This window comes from Rhynchophorus ferrugineus, unplaced genomic scaffold (genome assembly GCF_030347505.1).
Source record: "Rhynchophorus ferrugineus isolate W39M unplaced genomic scaffold, kcgeb_rfMv2 rfM14, whole genome shotgun sequence".
Lineage (NCBI taxonomy): Eukaryota > Metazoa > Arthropoda > Insecta > Coleoptera > Curculionidae > Rhynchophorus > Rhynchophorus ferrugineus.
This window is the reverse complement of record NW_027472593.1, coordinates 636,038-658,550: the sequence shown is the minus strand read 5'-3', so window position 1 is coordinate 658,550 and position 22,513 is coordinate 636,038. Positions and strand designations below refer to the sequence as shown.

The 22,513-nt window shown below is 30.2% G+C and overlaps 1 protein-coding gene and 1 pseudogene across 2 annotated transcripts in view; both read right to left on the bottom strand.

Annotated features, from left to right (window-relative positions):
- The window catches only part of LOC143205649 (eukaryotic translation elongation factor 2-like), a 497,146-nt pseudogene that overhangs the window by 406,803 nt on the left and 67,830 nt on the right, over positions 1–22,513 (bottom strand). The gene's annotated exons all lie outside the window — the stretch shown is intronic.
- LOC143205693 (elongation factor 2-like) lies at positions 2,700–3,971 on the bottom strand. The gene is made up of 2 exons (XM_076418794.1): positions 3,095–3,971; positions 2,700–3,045 (listed from the first exon to the last, which is right to left on the bottom strand). The coding sequence occupies exons 1-2, from the start codon at positions 3,189–3,191 to the stop codon at positions 2,897–2,899; spliced, it is 246 nt and encodes an 81-aa protein (XP_076274909.1). The 5' UTR covers positions 3,192–3,971; the 3' UTR covers positions 2,700–2,896.

Genomic DNA, 22,513 nt, shown 5'->3' with positions numbered 1-22,513 from the left:
AGTATGTGTCTTTTTTGCCTGTTGTAACAATGGTATCTGTATGATTATGTCCCAAAATAATAGTCCGCTAACTGTTTCTTGTACTATATTTTTTATGTGTGCCAAACTATATCGAAGGCCCATCTAAGAATATAACTGAGCTTATTTTTTAGCTTTCTTCTTTTATTACAGAAATTAGTTTTATATTTCTAAACATTACGAATTCTTAACATTTATTTTTCATAGTCTTCTCCAACCACCCCAGGCCGACATTAGTTAATGATTGGTGCTATTGATTCTGCTAATTCGCTATAAATTATGAATAAATTTAGAAACAGTTTGGTAATACAATTTGGCAATTGGCAACGTATCGACATGCCGAATATTACTTGGAATGTGAATAGGAACGAAATCATTAATTCATATGACTATTTTACAATTTGGGCCCAAGTAGAAACAGAGCCTAAGGGGTAAAATTTCGATTGCCCATATCTCGGAACCTATAATAGATAATGCAATTTGGCAATCGGCAACGTAATTGACATGCCGAATATTACCTCGAAAGTTACTTGGAACAATATCATAAATTCAAAGGGCCATTTTACAATTTGGACCCATAGAAACAGAGCCTATGGTGCAAAATTTCGATTGCCCATATCTCGGAAAAAATAAGAGATAATGCAATTTGGTAATCGGCGACGTAATTAGCATGCCGAATATTACTTGGACTGTGAATTGGAACGAAATCGATAATTCATAACACCATTTTACTATTTGGGACCAAGTAGAAACAAAGCCTAAGGTGTAAAATTTCGATTGCCCATATCTCGGAAACTATAAGAGATAATGCAATCTGGCAATCGGCAACGGAATTAGCATGCCGAATATTACTCGGAGTGTGAATTGGACGAAATCGGTAATTCATAGGACCATTTTACAATTTGGGCCCAAGTAGAAACAGAGCCTAAGGGTAAAGTTTCGATTGCCCATATCTCCGAACCTATAATAGATAATGCAATTTGGCAATCGGAAACCTAATTGGGATGTCAAGTATTACTTGGAATGTGAATTGGGACGAAATCGGTAATTCATAGGACCGTTTTACCATTTGGGCCCAAGTAGAAACAGAGCCTAAGGTGTAAAATTTCGATTGCCCATATCTCGGAAACCTTAAGAGATAATGCAATCTGGCAATCGGCAACGGAATTAGCATGCCGAATATTACTTGGAGTGTGAATTGGAACGAAATCGGTAATTCATAGGACCATTTTTCAATTTGGATCCAAGTAGAAACAGAACCTAAGGTGTAAAATTGCGATTGCCTATATCTCGGAAACTATAAGAGATAATGCAATTTGGCAATCGGCGACGTAATTAGCATGCCAAATATTACTTGGAACGTGAATTGGAACGAAATTGGTAATTCTAGAATCTAGCGAAAACATCATTGCCGGTGCCAGAGAGCTCCACTTAGAAATCTGTCTGAAGGCCTTGGAGGAGGATCATGCTAGAATTCAAGTTACTTAATCCGACCCAGTAGTACCCTTCGTGTAACTGATGGTGACCTTGTTGTAGAAGATTGTATTACGGGTGAGTAAATTTATAAATAATTATTTGTATTATAAATTAAATAATTATGTATGTATTCTTGGTGTAACTTCACATTGTATTAATTTTACTTAAGAAACATATATAATGCAATTCAATGCAGATGCAATAATGCATATCTAAATATATTTCTGTGGTAAAGACAATTTTAAGAACTTCCGAATTAAGGTAGGAAACATTGTAGTGTCTTTACAATCTTTTAATTAATCGTGATGTCATCTCCAACCACCCCAGGCCGACATTTGTTAATGCTTGGTGCTACTCTTGCTGCTAATTCGCTATAAATTATGGATAAATTTAGAAACAATTTTGTAATAATGAATTATTTCAGCTGTGAGTACAAACGGAAAATATATTACGTCAGGCTATCGACGAATATATTAAGCCAATCTTGTTCATGAACAATTTGAATTTGCAGTAGGGTGCTGAATAACTTTACCAAATTTTCTGACGTTTAACAATATATGGGGTTAGGAATATTGCAACCCAAAAACAGGATAATGATAGATCGTTTTGCATGTACATCTTGAATCTTGAATCATTTGAAGCAAAGTCCCACCAGCAGTTAACCATGTCCGTCTAAATTGTTTTCCATCCTTATCCTTGTCTTATTATTATAAGTTAATGCACGGTGTGGAGAGAAGGGCTTCATATTCTTCTTTCCTAAAGTACAAATTTTATTTACACCCAAGAACTACAAATATAAAATGCATTCTCGATATAACAGCTTGTCAACATAGGATATAAAGATAGAGGTAACATGAAAGCGTTTAATACGTTATTTCCTAATAACTTCATAAAAGATATTTTGAAAACTATATAGTGGCATAATTGTGGTGGAATAATTTTTTTTTAAATAAAGCACGTGTGAACACACACGTGCACACAACTGAAATAATTAATTATTACAAAATTATTTCTAACTTTATCCATAATTTATAGCGAATTAGCAGCATCAGTAGCACCAATCATTAACCAATGTGGGCCTGAGGCGGTTGGAGATGACATCACGATTAATTAAAAGATTGTAAAGATTAAAAGATTGTAATGTTTCCTACTTTAATTCGGAAGTTCTTAATAAATTGTCTTTACCACAGAAATATATTTAGATATGCGTTATTACATCTGCATTTAATTGCATTATGCATGTTTCATTAATAAAATTAATACAAAGTGAAGTAACACCAAAAATACATACATAATTATTTAATATATTATAGAAATAATTATTTAGGAATTTACTTACCCGTAATACAATCTACTGCAACAAGAACACCATCAGTTACACGAAGGGCACTACTGGGTCGGACTAAGTAACTTGAATTGTAGCATGATCCTCCTCCAAGGCCTTCAGACAGATTTCTAACAGGAGCTCTCTGGCAACGGCAATGATGTTTTCGCTAGACTCTTCAATGACACATTGTACAATAAGATCAGACTTAGCCAAACGTTTCAAACCTGAAATCAAATGACACAGACCTTAGTGATACTTACACAATAAATGTACCTTCTACAGGTTTTGGTGAATCGGCCGGATTCTTGTGTTCCACAGCTACACGTATTACGAGACTTACGCCGAATTTTATGACATTCAAGTTCTGCATGTTTGTGAATGTGGGGATGGTATGTAAAATTAATACAAAGTGAAGAACACCAAAAATACATACATAATTATTTAATTTATTATACAAATAATTATTTAGGGATTTACTGATAGGAAACACAATCTACTACAACAAGAGCATCATCAATTACACGAAGGGCAGCAGTTACTTCAGAACGGAAATCTATGTGCCCAGAGGAACCAACCAAATTAGTCAAAAAAACTTTCTATACTTTTTCGCGGTAATCAATATTATTTGTGAAAAAATCCCTATCTTGTAGCTCAAAATACATAAATATGGCGCTAAAAATAGATTAGTTAGTATTTTTGTTAAAACAAATTCCCAGCTTTATTTTAAAGAGATAAAGCTTCAGAATGACTAATCAAAATTATCACACATGTTCAGTGGTTTCTAAATTTCGTCGTTCAATATTTCAAAAGACTACATATTCTTAATATGCTTACGATGATTTAATGGTAATAAATCTGCCTTCTTCATTTTTTCTGGTGTCTGTAAAATGTATATCTCTAACTTTGGCACCAGCAATAATACCAGTTTTTAATACTAAGGAGTCTGTTGAAAGATGATTTTCCGTTATCTATGTAAGCTATGACGGATATATTACGGATGTTTCGTTTTTAGACCATCAAGGCACAAATTTCATCTGCTGTAAAATTCACCTCTATGAAAAATAAATGTTAAGAATTCGTAATGTTTAGAAACATAAAACTAATTTCTGTAATAACAGAAGAAAGCTAAAAAATAAGCTCAGTGATATTTTTAGATGGGCCTTCGATATAGTTTGGCATACATAAAAAATATAGTACAAGAAACAGTTAGCGGACTATTATTTGGGGACACAATCATACAGATATCGTAGTTACAACAGGCAAATAAGACACATACTAAATAATAGGCAAATTGTATGAATAGTAAATTTAAAATGAACAATGGAAATAAAAAACAAATATTAAACGAAATAGAGAGGTTTAAATGACTAATTTTAAATAACTATAAACACTATCAATTAATGTTATTTAAAACAACTTTTGAACTATATACAAATAATATATTCAATTCATTATTATTAAATGGCAAAATAAAAATTAAAACAAATATGATTCGTTACTATAACTAGGATTATAAGTATTCTGCAACAAAATATGTAGAGAAATTTCTCAAACATAAACTAAAATATAGAAATTTGAAAATATCATCAACTTTAATTATTGTTGAAGAATAAATATTTGGTTTTCAGTTATTATCTGGCTTCATCTAGAGCATATCGGATAATGGCCATGTTAATTTTGTGTCAACAACCCCCTCAATGAAGGGTAACAAATCATCAACTTTAATCATTCGACACAAGTCATATTTTCCAAATTTAATTTTAAGTTTCTGAAGTTTGAATAACCAATTAAAATAGGCCATTTGCCAATTAGTGCACACTATAATTTTGTCTCCCAAAAAAGAAAAATCTCCTTCAAAGTAAAACAAAGGCGTGTAACTTTCATTGTCTCTCGCTATAAATGATACGTGATACTTAGCAGTTATCTGTAAAAAGCCGCATATCTCTTTAGGAAATTGTTTGTACATTTGTTTTATAAGATTGTACAAAGCATATTCACAAATTTTTAAGAAACAATACAATCTTAAAAATTCAAATAACAGCATTTTGTATTCACGGCCCTCTCGAAAACTGCTTCCAAAAGAATCGCCATGTGCAATGTTAATCATATTAAACAGATCTACTTCCACTTTACTCATAACACTACACTGCATATAAAATAAGTTATACACTTCAACTGAGAATCTCTTCATTCTTGGGAGCACTTTGTCGTTTAATATTCTGACACTAATATAAATATCATCAACGATAATATAAGGAATATTAGATGATTCGACGTTAATCCATCCGTAGGTATAAGTAACAGGCGTTGGCACCTCTTCTTGTACTTGCGTAGTAGTACCAGCCGGTAAATCTCTATCGTTTCCTAGAGATGGTTCGTTAGATACCATCTCCAATATTAGTATTTGTTCTAAATTGTTACCTCCTGTATTAGATGACATTATAACTATTTTCGAAATCACAAATTGTGTGAAAAACCCGGCAAGATGCAAGTAATTAACTTGAGGATTGAAACAATGTCAAAATGGCCGAGTACTTGATACCAACCCTCTTTGTAAATAGATGGTATGTATACTGTTGGAATTAAATATGTTTGAAATAAGCATATATAATTAATTTTATATAATATACAACAATTATATAATCCTTAAAGATTAAATATTTATAACTTTTTTTTAACTTATATATTTATAATAATAATTATTTTTTAGTTGGCCAACCTGTAATTCTAATGTCATTCATTACCGATGTCCAGAATCAATTTATAGGTTAAGGTTTACACCATAACTAATATTCTAGAGATATTGAATAGTACTACTTCGTTTACAACAAAATGGTTTATTGATAAAGCGAGTAAAGGACTGTCATTTAATAGATCTGTATCGATCACAAGACATGAAATTTTGTTTTTTTTACAGTTAATGGTGGACATGTAAACCAGTAAAACCAGAAACCGCTTAGTTGATGACACTGATCAATTAAGCCGGATATCTTCTAAGGAAAAAATTAATATTTGAAAGTAGATTACTTCCACATAATCGAAGTTCGTCTATAGGAATCCAGTTGTAGCATATTCGTTTTATTTTTATTGATTTGATTGTTGATTTTTTCACTATTTCTAAATGAAACATTTATATATACCTGGTAATATAAGTATCAAAATGATACAAGTATCAAAATTCTTTCTTCTCTTCCAGTTTTCTTTTCAGGTTTTCGATTTAGTATTATGTAAAGGTTGTTACTAACAAAGATGCTTTTTGCATGGTTTTGACAGATGTTCGTAGAGACCCAGCTCATTTTCCTTTGTCACTGCTTGCTTGATGCAAGAACTTGGATGTTTATTTTCCGCGTGGAAACATCAATCAATGTTACTCGTTTATCTGTCTTATTAACCAATCGTACATTAACTGAAGTTAATCAATTCATCTGTGGACCCTCTACGACCCATTATATTTTATATTTATTATTTTTTATAATAAGACCTGGTGTATTTAAGAATTTCAGCTTTCCAGCGAGTTTTGGTGGATAATATTAGCCATAGCATGGTACATTTATCATCGTCAATCATCTCAATGATCTCCGGATACATTCTTCACGATATTAATCGATAAATGCCTTAGCTAGACAAAACTGAATGTGTTCCAAGAATGGATTTTGTCTTCCATGTTTTTTTTTGTCTTTTTCTATTATTTAATACTTTCGATGTTTTCTTTTAAACATAACGGCTTTAGTCTCTATTAATATCTGTCGAGAACTAATTGCGAGTTAATAATATTCAGTAATTACTTTTCTCCTTTTCTATTTTAAAGTTAGTACGGTAAGGAATATGTACGTTTCCGTCTCGTTTATACTACCGTTAGAAAATACTACCTTTTGTCTCCTAATATTTATACAGGAAAGGGGTCGTACATCTTCGTCTGACATCACGAATTGATAAAAACATTCGAACCGTGCATTTGAACTATAATATAATGTGCGTTTGAAAATGGTAATTATTATTTTCGGTCGGTAGTTTATATAATTTTTTGATTATCGATTATTTCGGCTCTTTTGCGACTATCGACTGTTATAATTCCCATTCCAAGTAATATTCGGCGTGCTAATTACGTAGCTGTTTGCCAAATTGGATTATTTCTTATAGTTTTCGACATACAGGCTATCGCAATTTTATATTTTAGTCTCTGTTTTTTGAAATAGGCAAAAATTTTAAAATAGTATTATTAATATCGGATTTCGTTTCAATTCATATTCCAAGTAATATTCGGAATGCTAATTACGTAGCATTTTGCCAATTGGATTATTTCTTATAGTTTCCGAAACACAGGCTATCGGAATTTTACGTTTTAGTCTATGGTTTTAAAATAGGCCAAAACTGTATAATCGTCTTATTAATTTCGGATTCCGTCCCAATTCACATTCACACACGCTAATATTAAATTATATTCAATTTATCATTATTAAATGACACAATAAATTATAAAATGAATTTAGTTTGTTAAATTAAACTCTTATTAATTATTAATCTGTATATTACATTAATACATAAACACTGTAAACTAGTTTTTTAAATATTATTAAACTGCGTTGTGAAATTCTAGAAATATAAACCAATACATAAATTCATATAAAAAAAAAAAAGAAAAACAATATCTATTATTGTTGGACAATACAATTTTGATATTCATTTGTTTGGTTTCATCCAGCTCATATCAGTTAATGACCATGTCAATTGTGTATCAATAGCACCCTCAACGAAGGGTAATAAATCATCAATTTTAACCATTAGGCACAAGTCATGTTTGCCTTATTCGATTTGAATATTCTGAAGAAGAAAATTCAAAAAGGCACAATCTCCTTCAACGTAAAACAAGGGTGCATAAAGTTCTTTGTTTCTCACTACAAATGGAATGTGACAATTAGCAGTTATCTGTAAAAAGCCGCACGTATTTTTAGGAAAAGTTTGGTACATGTTCCTTGTTAAATCGTACAAAATATATTCGCAAAATTTTAAAAAATAATACGGCCCTAAAAAATCATTCAACTGCATTTTATAATCACTACCCTCTAGAAATCTGCTTCCGAAAGTTTCCTCATGTGCAATGTTAATCATATTGAACAGATCTGCTTCTACTTTTTTCATTCGACTACATTTCACGTAAAACAAGTTATAAACTTCAAGCGAGAATTTCTTCACTCGCGAAAACACTTTGTCGTTTAAGATTCTAATACTAACATAAATATCATCAACAATAATATAAGGTATATTAGACGATTCGATGTAGAGCCATCCGAAGGTTTTAGGGGCAGGCGTTGGTATCTGTTTCTTTAATGGCGTACTTGTACCGGCCGATAGATCTGTAACATTTCCTAGATACGGTTCTTGATTTTCGATATTCAATATCAGTAAATGTTTTACAGCACTTTCTATATTTGATGACATTATAAATGATTTTATTTTCTTGAGCCTCATTGTAAATTATAAACTCAATAAAATACGAATAATGAACTGGACGATTAAAATAATATCAAAATGGCTGAAAAGTTTATGCCAACAGTTTTTCTTGATTACTTTAACCTCTCAGTTAATATGAAATAAGTTAAATTTTTGTATAAAAATTATTTCACCTATTCTTATGTTTCAAAAAACACATCTATAAAAGCCAAAAATAATAAATTCTATAAATATTTTGTAATAGTGATATAATTTTATTAATTAGTTTTTTGAGTTGGTCAATCTTTTATCCCAAGGTCATTCATTATCGTTATCCATTTTTTATTTATAGGTTATGGTTACAGTTAGTATATCAAAAATATTGAAACGTACTATTAATTCTATTTAATATTATTTTAACTACTTTGTTTACAAATTTATTGGTTAAGCGGTTAAAGTAATAGTAAACTTGTATGGATCTTAAGACATGAAAATTTGTGAATTTTTAGTAATGCCACCAATTAAACTCCGTGAAACCGATAGATGTTAATATATCATAACAGATTAATCCGTGGGAATCCTGATTGAAGCTCGCCTGTAAAAATCAGGTTTTTAATTTTTTAAATTTAAGGGTAAATGTATAATTTTTAAAAATTGAAATTTGTTAGATAATGTTTTATTGATTTTATTATGAATTCTAGTAGGCCTTTAGGTAAATATTGATATATACCTGATGTTATAAATATTAAAATGGTTGAATTCTAATGCGTTTCCAGGTTTTCCATTCCCTATTACATTTAGGCTGTCGCTAATAAAACCGCTTTCTGTACATTTACAATACATTTTATGTTATTTATTTTGTCCTTTATCAACACATTAAATAGTCGTAGTGTATACCTATAACATGCAACTCTTTGTGGTTGACAGATGTGCAACTTAGCAATTTATCAGTTCTTAATGGATTATCTTAGCTGTCACATGGCATATTGTAAAGGTTACCTGCCTTGGCATCCATTCTGCTTGCATTACAATACTTGGTCGAGGTTACTCCGTCTATGCATACATTATCCTCGATTTTTTTAAAAATACATTTTAAAGTCTCCTTTTACAAACTATGGGTTTATCTGGACTGATACTACAGTTTCACTGGCGAATGACCAACTTTAGAAATCATCCCAGAAGACATCCGGTCTTTCCCAGCCTAGTTACTGGCGTGACTGGGATCATTACCCTTGTTGTTTTCTTGATTTTACACTCTTGCCTAGGACAATCACGATTTTTAAACAATCAAAAACATAAATTTACGACCATGCCCCAGCAGGTTTCGAACCCACGGCTATCGCATCATTAGGAGGACCGTCCTATCGCCTTTACCACTGCTCCACCAAGCTGGTGGGGCCCGATATTAATCCATGGGAGTCTTAATTAACCTGTACTGAACGTCTACCTTAAATGATCTTACCCTTCTAAGTTTCTTTTTTTTTCATTTATGTATTTTAATGTTTTTGTTTATTAGGTCCTTACATGTATTCGGATCATTTTTCCTCTCAAAAAAGAAATTAGCAATGCGTGTTTCGTCATCTTTCTGGTCACATGGCGATACGTGTCTAAAGAACGATGTTGGTTTCAATTAAATCATGGATCAATTTTTGCACTCACATATATAGTATGTGTATTTATATATTGTATAACGGGATTTTATTGTGTATGGTATTAAAAAAATTAAAAAATGTTAAAGAAAACAGCAATAACCATATCTTTACAATGATGGATTTTTTTTTTGTTTCGGAATACTACAAGAAGTTTGTTTCCAAATACCGGATCGTCCACAGGTTGTAAAATATATTATTGTAATAATGAATTAATTCAATTTAGTCTTTCAATTCAAACTTATTAATTATTATTAAAATATCATATAAATTATAATTGTTAAAAGTTTTTAATTTGGCCTATTTGGAGAAATGATTCAGAATCTCTCAGATTCAGAAACTCCCATAATATCTACCTCTTTATTTTTATGAACCCTCTCTATAGAACTCTAGATTATTAGTTTGTAGCTCCGGAAATAATATTTCATTTCATAATTGTATGGAAATTTATTTTGTTTTCAGTATAATAAATTTTACTTGCTTGGAGGTGATAATATAATTTAATTAATTCTTTATTTAATAGGTAAAAACAATGAAATTGTATAACATTTAAAATTATTAATTATACTTTCAGTTAATTTGTTTGTTAGTTATTATATTTATATATCTGAGATGTTACAAAAAACTCATAAATATCGATATAGAAAACAATTACACATATACGGGATGCATCGAGAGTTACAATTAATACAAGTACCCCATTTCATTAAATTCAGCTGTAAATCAGCAACCAGAAAAAATCTTAATAATTTTAATAGAATATCAAATTCCGTGCTTATTGATTATTATTAAGAAAAACCTTCAAAATGATATTTATCCCTGAGTTATTAAAACAAATGGAAAATGTTGATATATCATCACAAGTTTGAAGTGTATAAGTATGAAAGCAATGGATTTTAAAATATTTCATTGAAAAAATGATTAAATGGCATAATATGTGCATACAACAAGCCGTTCACAGTTTGTTTTAATGTATACAATCTATAGATATATTAAACAATTCACTAACTTAAATTTAACCTATAAGCTGATATAACTATTTCTTCGGTATTCGCTCCGGCCCAGGGCTATCCGAGGATCTGTTCTTTTTTTGTGACACGGGTAGGTGTGTTTTACCCTCAGTGTCACTATGTATCGCCGTTCAGCCAGTCGCCTCTTCTTTCCGTTAAATAAAATAATATTTTCAGGTAAATTGATAGTTTTTGTTTGTTGTTACGACTTTAAGCCATATACTAAAATTGTAATGAAACAGAGATCAGCGTATACAGAAAACACGATTTCGGTGAAGATTTCCGATCAACTTACATCCCTACCCAAATAACGATGAGAACGTTAACATGTCCGTTATAGGCCCTTTAGGTTCCTTAATTTTCAGCACCCCAAAAAACATAATAATTTTTACTGCTGAGAGGTTTGCCATTTGGAGATAGCTTCGATAGCTATTGAAAGAATGGCCTGGTGAATAGCTGATCTGCACGGATTTCTATACTACGCAGAACGCAATTCAAGCATATTCATGTGATCATCCATTAATAATTGACGCTCATAATTAATGATCCTGCCAAGTTATGCCTAACCCACTTACGCTAAGTCGTTATAAATACACATATTCCCATTTTCTGAAGGGATACCCCCTCTTCAGTGTTCTCGCTATGGCTCTCCAGCCTAAGTATACCACAGTTTGACGACATCGAAAACCGAACTTAACTTCCCTTCACTGTTTATCACTTGTTTACTTCGGAAAACATATCTAAGCTCTTTAGATTGCTTGAAGTCCTTAATTTACATGATATCATATATGAACATGATATCATGAAAGATATAAAACCATGAACATTGAAAAATATGAATATTTTTTCGGCATCCCTATGACAGAGTCGTTGTTCCCTTAGTGGATCCAATTCAGTACTTGTTTTTGAAATAATATATTTTAGTTTTAAATTGCAAATGAAGTAAAAGTATATTTTTATCCGTAAATGAATCAAATGCATCATAAGCTATAAAAATTGAAATGATTAATAAATAATCGTTTAAATAATAAAGCCGGTATGGTTAAATCAGTAAGCAGCAATGATATTGCCAGAATTGAAAGAAACATTAGCCTTCTTCATTCCTTCAGAAACCTTCATTTGTAAATTTCGGATCGCAGACTTTTGAATAATCGCATCCTTTACATCACTATCAGTGACCTGAAGCACGTTTCATTTCGAATTAGGCACAAGTGAGAGGATTTTCTCAATCATGCACAAATTTTCTCCAGAAGATTACTAATGTTTTCAAATAAATGTATAACAACGAATTTTTGCTCTCAGTATGTTTATTAAATTAGATCAATTTTAAATCCGACGATTAATTTATATTATAAAAAGTATAACATATTTTTCAGAATATATCTCTAGATTAAAGAGAGGTTTGGTTAGTTTATTCAGTTATTTGTAATGTCACAATTGCAAACTTAGGCAACACTCGCAAATTTCTTCAAATATTTTATATTAAAAAGGTCCTATATAAAACAACACAATTTAACATATAAACTCTTATACCTAAAAACTCATATACTTAATACGCCTGTTATAATTTATTTATTTATATTAAAGTTAATAGAGCATACAAATTACATATAGAACTAATACTAATTTAAAAACAACAATCTTATAACAATTTGACAGTTGCCATGGTATTATAAAACATTTTTTCCATAGATTACTTGATATATATTACTATAGTTGAAATGTGATGAATGTTTAAAGAAAACTGTAGAAATATATACTGAACGTTAACGGGTGTTTTTTTAATAATATGTTATTATCTTAATATATTTTTCCGAACAAGTTATAACGAACAAAAAGTATTTCTATGTAATTTATTGAAATCGGATTTAAAATCAAGTAGGTTGTGGGGAGTTGTGCAAATGTTTAATTGTGACAGTGACAGAAGGTAGTATATATGTAGAGATTATAAGAGTAGTGTACTTATTAAATATATAACAAGAGTGTTAATTGAAATAATATAAGTAAAAAGTGAAATGTCGAATAAAAATCATTCGAATAAGTTTATATAATTAAATTGTCATAAATAAACTCAGCGAACCGACAAAATATGGATAACGAATTAAGCCGACATGTTGTACTAGACGCAGTGAGTAAGACCGAAACATTACCAGAATTGCAAGAAGCATCATGTTTTCCAGTTGTAAAATTTGGATGGCACGCAATAGACCTGCAGCATTTGCCTTACATCATTGTCGGTGATTTAAAATATGTCTCCGTTAGAATTATAAATCATAGGTTGTGAAATAATATTAAGAAGTTTTCACCAGAAGTCTACCAATGTTTTCAAGTAAACTATGATACTCTGAATAAATGGGAAGCGTGTTTATTTAGTGAGATTAATTTTCAACATAGCGATGGTCAATTTGGAAAACTTTTATTCATAGAAAGCAGAGATACGAAGATGTTGTAGGAGGACTTTCTGCACATGTAAGATTTCCTCAAATTCTGCGCTAGAATTATGTTCGCTTTAAATAATAACATGCATAATGACATAAACGAGAAACAAATTTGTACCCTTTGTGGTAAGAAATGGCGAAAAATATTCACCGATGTTCTGTTTCGAAAGAACCTGCTGGCAGCTGAAAGACAAGTTCGTGACGGCCACCAAATGGGAGTTAACCTATTTTGCGCTTTTTGTTTAGACTTCAGGGTCTAGAGAAAGAAGTTATTCAACTAAATTCTTGTGATTTAGTGAATATTGTGGATGTTAGCCAATATTTTGATCATCAAGAAAGCTTCGTTCCCAAATGGCCCGTTGCAGATTGCACTTGTTTTATAGCCTGTTAAATTAGTATTAAGTTCACTAATATTTTTCTTATAAGAAATTAAACATGTTTTTGTTCTATTATGTGAAATTTGTTCTTTCAGCAATAAACGTACTATATTAATTACTGCTTAATATTTTTGAACCAATTATAGTGGTCCATAAAACTGCTCGTATGAATGTCCATATAGCCTTATGTTTCTCTGAGGTTATGTTTAGATTTGAAGTTTGATTCAATTATTCGGTTTTTTTTTCAGTTGCAGAGTTGAAATATCAACTATGACGTTTTATTTATCATTAAGTGAGGTAGTTACAGTTAGAGGTGCTTTTGAACAAGTTGTGAATTTTTGCAAGTTATAAAACCTCAAGTAGATGACTCATTTGATAACAGCTGTTGATAAGTCATATATAAAATTAACTACAGATTCGTCATTGCCATTGTCATTTACTCGTTTGAACGAGGAATATAGCTAATTACAAATATATAATCAAAATAATCGGTATTTCAAAAACATTGATGATATAAAAACAATGGCTTATTTTTGTTCATTTGTACGTTTATTTTTTCCTTTATAAACTGGTATTTTGTTTATAGTAATATAACATCACAGAGAAGGTAAATAGGGATAAAAAGACAAATATCATACACAATAAGGGTTATTATTAATAAAAAACGTTATAATTAAAAATTGTTAATATATTTTTTGAACGAATAATATAGCTAATTACAAATATATAAAACTTGAAAACGAATGGTTTATTTTTGTTCATTTGTACGTTTATTTTTTCTTTAATATACTGGTATTATGTTTATAGTAATACAACATGGCGTCGAAAGTAAATAGTGATAAAAAAGAGAAATATCATATACAATAAGGATTATTATTGATAAAAAAATGTTATAATTAATAATGGTTAATATATTTGGGCTAAGTTATATTTATCAAAACTATTAAAACAAACGCAAAAATTAACATATGTTTATAACGAAATTTTAAAATTAAAAAAAACACTATATAATATAACACACCAACATGTACATAATATTAAATAGTAAATAATCATTAACTTATAGAATTTTCTTATTCCTTCTGGAATAGTGTCCAATGGGTCCTTCAAAATATAAACTCCAGCTCCTAAAATATTCGTAATAAAATTTGTAAACATAATATGGAAATGAATAAAATCATCTTTATAACAACAATACTAATTTAATATAACAATAAATTTATAATTATTGAACAGTTGTTATGATGTAATGAAACACCGATCCCAATGATAACTTGATATATTTACTAATATTTATATTGTCACCGTGATAGCAAAATAATTTAAATTACGTTATTACTGTCACTATAAAAATTATGGTTATTTTTATATATAAGCATATAAATTAATACATTTAAATTAGTACGGTTTCTTTTTGAATAATACACCAATGCTTTATTAATATTTTTATCAGAAGTTATAATAATAACATAATTATTAAAAAAATATTTTTTTATATTTTGTTAGGGGGTGATGTAAAATCAAGGGTGCTGGTGATGAATTTTTGTTATTGTTTAGTTATCAACGTGACGGAAGGCATCTCTAGGAAACAATAAGAGATTACATTCAAATAAAAAGTGAAAATGTCGATAAATAACGATCCAGATAACAAAATTGATATAATTAAATCGGCGCGAAATAGCCAAAGATATATTAGAATAATCAGAAATAATTCTAATGACGAACACAGTAAAAATATTGAATCAAACCGGCATGGTGTACCGGCAGCTTCAGTAAGTAATTCCGATAGATTAGCAGAACTAGATTAGCACTATCGAATCTCAACACATTCCTTACATCATAGTGAGTAATTTAAAATATGTCTCCGTCCGAATTATAAATGAGAGAATTTTCTCCACGATGAATAAATTTTCATCAGAAGTTTATCAGTGCCTTCGAATAAATTGTTATCCCTTTAACAAATACGAAGCTTCTTTATTTAATGAGATCAATTTTAAACATTGTGACGGTTCATTTGGGAAGCTATTATTCGTAGAAGGCAGAGATAGAAAAATACTGATGGAAGACTTCCTGCAGACGTATAATTTTCTGAAATCTGCACCAGGATCATATTCGTTTTTATTAATAATATATATAATGACATACGTGAAGATTCCTGCGGATTCCTGCAGATTAATATAGATAATTTTGTGCCTTTCGTGGTGAGAAACGGCGAAAGGTATTCCCCGGTATTCTATTATGAAGGCGACTGTTCGCAGTTGAAAAACAAGTTCATAAAGGCAACCAACTGGGAAATGACATATTTTCAGTTTTTATTCAGACTTCAAGACCTGAAGAAAGGATTCCTCTAACTCAATCCCTGTGATATAGTGAATATTACTGATATTAGTCCGTATTTTAATCCCCAGACAACTTTTGTTCTTATGTGGCCCATCACAGACTGTGCTTGGATAAAAATAGGCAATCTGATGAAGACAAATGAAAACACTCAATAGAAAGAAGGCTGAAATTTTTAGCTAGTAAGGTTAGAAACGTTATTAGGTATTACGAGCAGTTTAACACGTATTACTAGATTTACACATATTGTTCTAATAAGGAAATATAAATGTTATAGTATTAAATAATTTTTTATTCGTAACATAATACTGACGAAACATTATAGAAAAGTTTGAAAAGAACTAGTTAGGAATCACTATTGGGTCCAGTATGACTGTATCATTTCCCATCACATCATAATACAAATTGACCAATTTTTGTTACCTTATATGTTGAACAAATGAATTGATATGACAAATAGTATTTTAAGTTATATCAAAATAATTGAATAATTGGGTGTAATTAGTATGTAAAAATATATATGAGTTGAAATGAAATAACAAAAATAACATCTAATTTGGATCTTTTTAGTTCTTCTGTGATATAACCGATATTTATAATCGTTCATCTAGCATCAATCATTAATGAACTTCAGTCTAGGTAAGATTTACCTCGGATACAAGTGTAAAAGTACATGTCCCAATTCAAAGCACCCATATCAAAATCAAATAGTTCCCGGTCGCTCTTTCTCATTTCTTTCCATAGCTTTTTCACGTTGTTGTTCTCAAACTTAAACTCTTTTGTAGCATAGTAACTTTTTAACATATCTACAATTTGATTTATCGTCTTGTAATTCTCTCTGGCTCTACAACACAATATAGACGTTTTCAAAAAATGTTTTACATATTTTTTATTCTATGTTAATTATCCGTACAAATTCGTTCAGTTTGCTCTTTAAAGACTAACCATATCATATGAGAAGCCGTAGAAATATTGCAGGCAACTGCTTCTATGGTATAGTTATTAGAGACTTCAGATCACACGTGGAGATCGCGGGTTCGATTCCCGATGGGAACAACGACTTTTCGTGGTTGTTCTAGTTTGGTTAATGCATTTGTCAAATCAGTTAGGTTAGGTAACGGCCTGAAGCATTTCTTATTTTCAATCGTTGTTCCTTTATTCCTATATTTCCTCAAACAGGCTGCAACTTTACTTGGCCTACCCAATGTAATACTTAATATAATAACTGCATAATTTATTGAGCAAATATCTAACACCAAAAAGAGAAAAATATGTTTTTAACAAGAAAATTAAACCGACTTCAAAAAATAATTAAGGAACACACACAAGGTTTTGTTTATTTTTATTTTGTTATTACAACGATTATTATGTACATATTTCAAATATGCTTTTTGAAATGATTGAGTACAAACGGATGACTTTACAATAATGACAGAACAGGAAGAAATCGGGACGGTACTTTGAAATTGCTTAAAATTCTTTTCTTTCGTGATTTGAATTAACTTTTCCTATATTCCCAGAATTTTTTAATGATACTGAATACAGTGCATCAAAATAGGTCGTTGTGGCAAATGAATCAAGTGAAATTTTCCATAATCAGTAAGAGATGGACCGTAAGAAAATATAGATCGGCATTGTTGACCAATTACATAGAGGGCACCTAATGACTCATTCGCAAAACGAGGCGGACGTGGTAACGGGTCCGAACGATGGGAACGCTGAGATGTACACTTTTTGGATACAAAGGACGACGCCTTGACCGGAAATCATATAGTTTCTTAGAGTCTCTCGAAGAGTATCTTGCTGACGTAGTTGATATACGATTGTTATTGTAATCACCGTTGCAACCCCTAGTATATTATCAAGATAGTGACCATTATAATGTTTGTTGAATATTTGTATATTATTTACCAAGAAATAAAAGTATTTCTTACAGGACATTGACACCATATCAGAGAGTGGTTGCATTATAGGCAAGTTAACTCGGAGATTATTTATAGCAAACCCAAGAATAATGTCTATTACATTCTTTCCCTGTACTATTATATATAGCTTGACATAGTACTGGATAAATAGTAACAATGTACTGGAATTTGATAGATTGACTTGCCTTAACAATTATAATGTTATCACTTACCCCTAATTTGTCGATTTTTGACAAACAAATTTTGACATCATAGTTGACGGCACAGCTTGTGCACTAGAAGCATCAGATGAGGAAGTTTACCACGCCATACAGCATTTTTACGCTAATTCAGTTATTTCTAGCTTCTGTTCTGATTAGACGACAAGCAAAGTTCCTACACAGTCTGATTTTACCATTTTTGACGGGGATGGTCCATCGGCTATTTTATCACTGTCACCGCTTATGTTAATAGAGTAAATCTTATTTAACTGACTATTACAACCTCAGCACAAATGTTATAGTCTTTGAAATGTACGTTATATTCTAAACACACACACTTGACAGGATAAATAGAAGGCCTTTATTCGACCACAATACTAGTTTATTGGTCCGACAGGTAAGACAAGGCAATATGTTTCAATCAACGAACTAACGGAGACTGTTCTGGAAGCTACCGGATAGAAACACAGACGTACCTAAAATTAGCAAATTAAAACGGTCGGAGGCGTTGCCAATTATGCTCTCCAAACTATTATGTTAAATACGAGTAGGGCGGGAAGTTTCGTAGGTGGATGTTTTGGTAATATTTTGCGAATATACTCATAGAGAAATAGAAATTTAAATTCTTAGGAAATTTTGGCGAAATGTTTCGCCACGTCCAACATGTAAATCTCGCTACCTTTAACACATTTCTTGTTTTATTCGCCATGCAAAGAGCCGGGACGGAATCTGATTCGTTCATTTCATTGTATGGTTTGTTCATTTTGCACCCCATTTTCAATGTGCCCTATGTAGAGAACAGTGTGGTCAGCTTTTTATAACGTTTATAGATTAAATTATTATTTTATTTTATTACTAGCTAAAATGCATTCCCGTTCTAGAAAGTATTTTGTGCCCGGATGTACAGTGAAGAAATGCATCATCGTTTTCCGTTAAAAAAGCGATCCTTAAGAAATGAGAAGAAAACTTTAAAAATCTTAAACTGGTTGGTTAAACATGAAGCAGATTTATTATCGTTACTACGTGTGACATTTTTGTGATACATTTAAACCTTCCTTTAAGTACTTATGAACAATTTAGTGATGGTGAAAATAATACCACGAGCCCTGAACATGTACAAATGGAAGTGGATCAATATCAAAATTATATAGAAGGTATTATATTGAAGGAGTCAGTCACATTTCTGTTCATAATTATTACCATTAATTTCAAAACTGTCTTACTATATTTGTAATGCCTATTTCCATCATTCCAGGCCTACAACCAGGGTGTTCGAAACAAGTATCATCGACACTTGAACAAACTCCAGAAAGTAATGGTAAAGTTTGTATTCATTCAGCCAGTATCCCCCTCTCTGCTCATTCTTACTGTTAGTTACTTGACTATAACTTCAGTCCAGGTGTTCCTATAAGAGCAAACAAAATTTTACGTTGTACCGTAGTGTATATCTCAGGTTATTTAGTGAAACTTTTTAAAAAAGAAATGAAGTGTGATTTTTGTTTACATACAATTATGAATAAATAATAAACAATATATAGTGTCCGAAACTCTAACAAAATTGTTTTAATATACAACAAGAAGTCAGAAGGTCTTTGAGCTATATCTTAAATTATTCAGCGATTTTGCCATGTCGATAATATAACAAAATTTTTGTCAAATGTTAAAAAAAAGTAAATTAAAACTCCTTCAATTTTACATTCCATAATGATCTTTCGGATAAAATATTAAAAGTACTGGCGGAAAGATGGAAGAGAAAATTTTAAAAAAACTATGCACCAAAGTTTTTGCTTATGGTTTATATATATGTATATAATATTTATATTTTATAGATATATATTTTTTATATTATATTTATATTTTAGATAAATTTAGATAAATATAAATAAATTTACATTATAAATTTATATTTATTGTTATAGATTATATTTATATGTATATCTAAAGGAATTTAATTGAATAAATTTAGTTCAGAAAAAAATTGTTTTTTATTTAAATTTCACGCCAATGCTGTTACGTGCATTTCGCTTTGTATTCTTAGTGGGGAAAGGTGCGCTTCTTCGAGTGCAAACGCAAAATTTTGCTAACCAAATTATTACTTAATTAGTTTTTTTTTATAATTTTAGATAGTTTAATATACGATTGTATTGAAATATAGTTTATTTAGTTTTTGATTGAAATATTTAGTTTATATTATTGTATACACTAATTTTTTTCTATATATATTGCTTTGTTTTATATTATACTAGTAGAATTAAGTAATTATATAAGAAAATCAAATTGCTATGGAAAGACAAAACATGGAACAAAAGAAGTTTTTCTATTTTGAAAAGTGTACGAAGTTATATACCTGCTCTAATTTGAATGTCCATATCAAGAGACTTTCCTGCTGAATCTTACAATAATTTTATGTATTAGAAAAAATATCTGCATTAAATCTGAAGGGTGTATTCATTTTTAGATATTTTACTTGCGAAAATAAATATAGCAGCAAACAAATATTGAAACAACGTGGATCCAAAACAAAGCATCCTGCTATTAATGAAGATAACAAAGTAACAAATATACTGTACACATGTAAGTTATGCGAGCATACTACAATGTAAGCCAATCTTCTAATGAATCATTTACAGTCAACTCATAACTTAAATGTTGAGGAGTTACTGAAAGTTAATACCTTTAAAGAAATTCAAATATGGGAAAATGATATGAAGCAAGCCCTAACCTCGAGTCAAGAGAGAAGAAGCTATATTTCTTTATATTGTGCTAGCATAATATTTCAGGGTCCAAGGAAGTTCAAGGAAGAAACAAGTTAAATACACATTGCCTAGCTAGTATTAAATTAGAACAAAGGTGAAGAATATGAAGTAGAATTCACCAAAACATATTTTGGACATGAAAATACTTTAAACTCCTGCAGCTCTCGAAAACAAATAGAGAATAAATTGTAACCAAATGAGCAGCTAAAATACTATTTAATATTATAAAGGATGATGTAAGAGACGATGTGGATATTACTAATGTAAGAAGAATAGATTTAGTAACTCATAATTGTTTACAAAACATAAAAGCAGCTTATGATTTTAAATCTACAGCTAATAGAAATGAAAATGACGCCATAAGTTTAGAACCATGGGCAAATGAGTTGAATGATACAGGGTGTATACTGTTATATAACCCACAAGGTGAATATACGGACATCTAGCCCAATTAGAAAGAAGATGATAAATTTACAGTTATTGGCCAATGTTACCACAATCTTAGCGAGTTCATATAACTTAGACCCTTAAGAAATAGTCCATAGAAAATCGATGAAGTGGCTGCAACACAAATAACATAACATTCTCCTATTGTCCTTTATATTTAAATAAATTATGTTTATTGTAATATTGTTGTTTTGTATTTTTCCTAATTTCATAAGTGAAAGGTAGATATTTTGAGGTAAATATATATTAGTTTACCTAGTACATTTGAACATGTTAGTAATTGTAATTTCAATTATCGCAATAATGTCAATTTCATTTATGAGGTCTAATTAATAAAAATCCCAAATAAGGATTTCAGTAAATCATTAATATTAGTGTATTATAAGGTGGTTGATAAAATAATACTAGATTAAGGGTATGCTTTTGGCCATAACCAAATAATTTTATCAGTACCATTTTAATACTATATTGATCTTACAATATTTATATTACAAATAAATCAAATGAGTTTTGAAGGTCTAGTTATGCAGGTATTAGATATTTCGTATATTTTTGAAATGAATAGCTATTTTGAACTTAAATATCGTTTTGTTATAACATCAGCATCATTGATGCATCTTAGAGTATTTACAAGAAAAATAAATATCAATATAGCTTAAAATTGTTTAAGATAAATAAATGTATATTCAAGTAGGTAGCATACTTTTATTTAAATTTGGGAATTTTGATTATTGTTATTCAGAGAAGGTTTTAGGAGAGACCTGAAGGATCTACAACGGATTTTCAAGTTTAATATTAAGATATATTAAACGCAACTTATATGTTTATGATAAATTGATTATCAATTCTAATGTATTCATGAATCCGTAATTTTAATATTATTCCTCTAGATATTACATAATAGAATAAAAGCGAGTTCTACTGTTAATTTTCTCAATATTTTGCCCAAAAATACCGACGAAGACTTGTACCATTCAAGAAAATCATGAATGGTTCCAAACATCTATGGTACATAGAATTCGATCTAGTAATGCGATATTTTAGACCGTTTCATTTAATGTCAGTTATATTTTTTCTTAAATTTGAAGGAAAGTGTAAAGGAACTAGACGGGATTGCCACTTC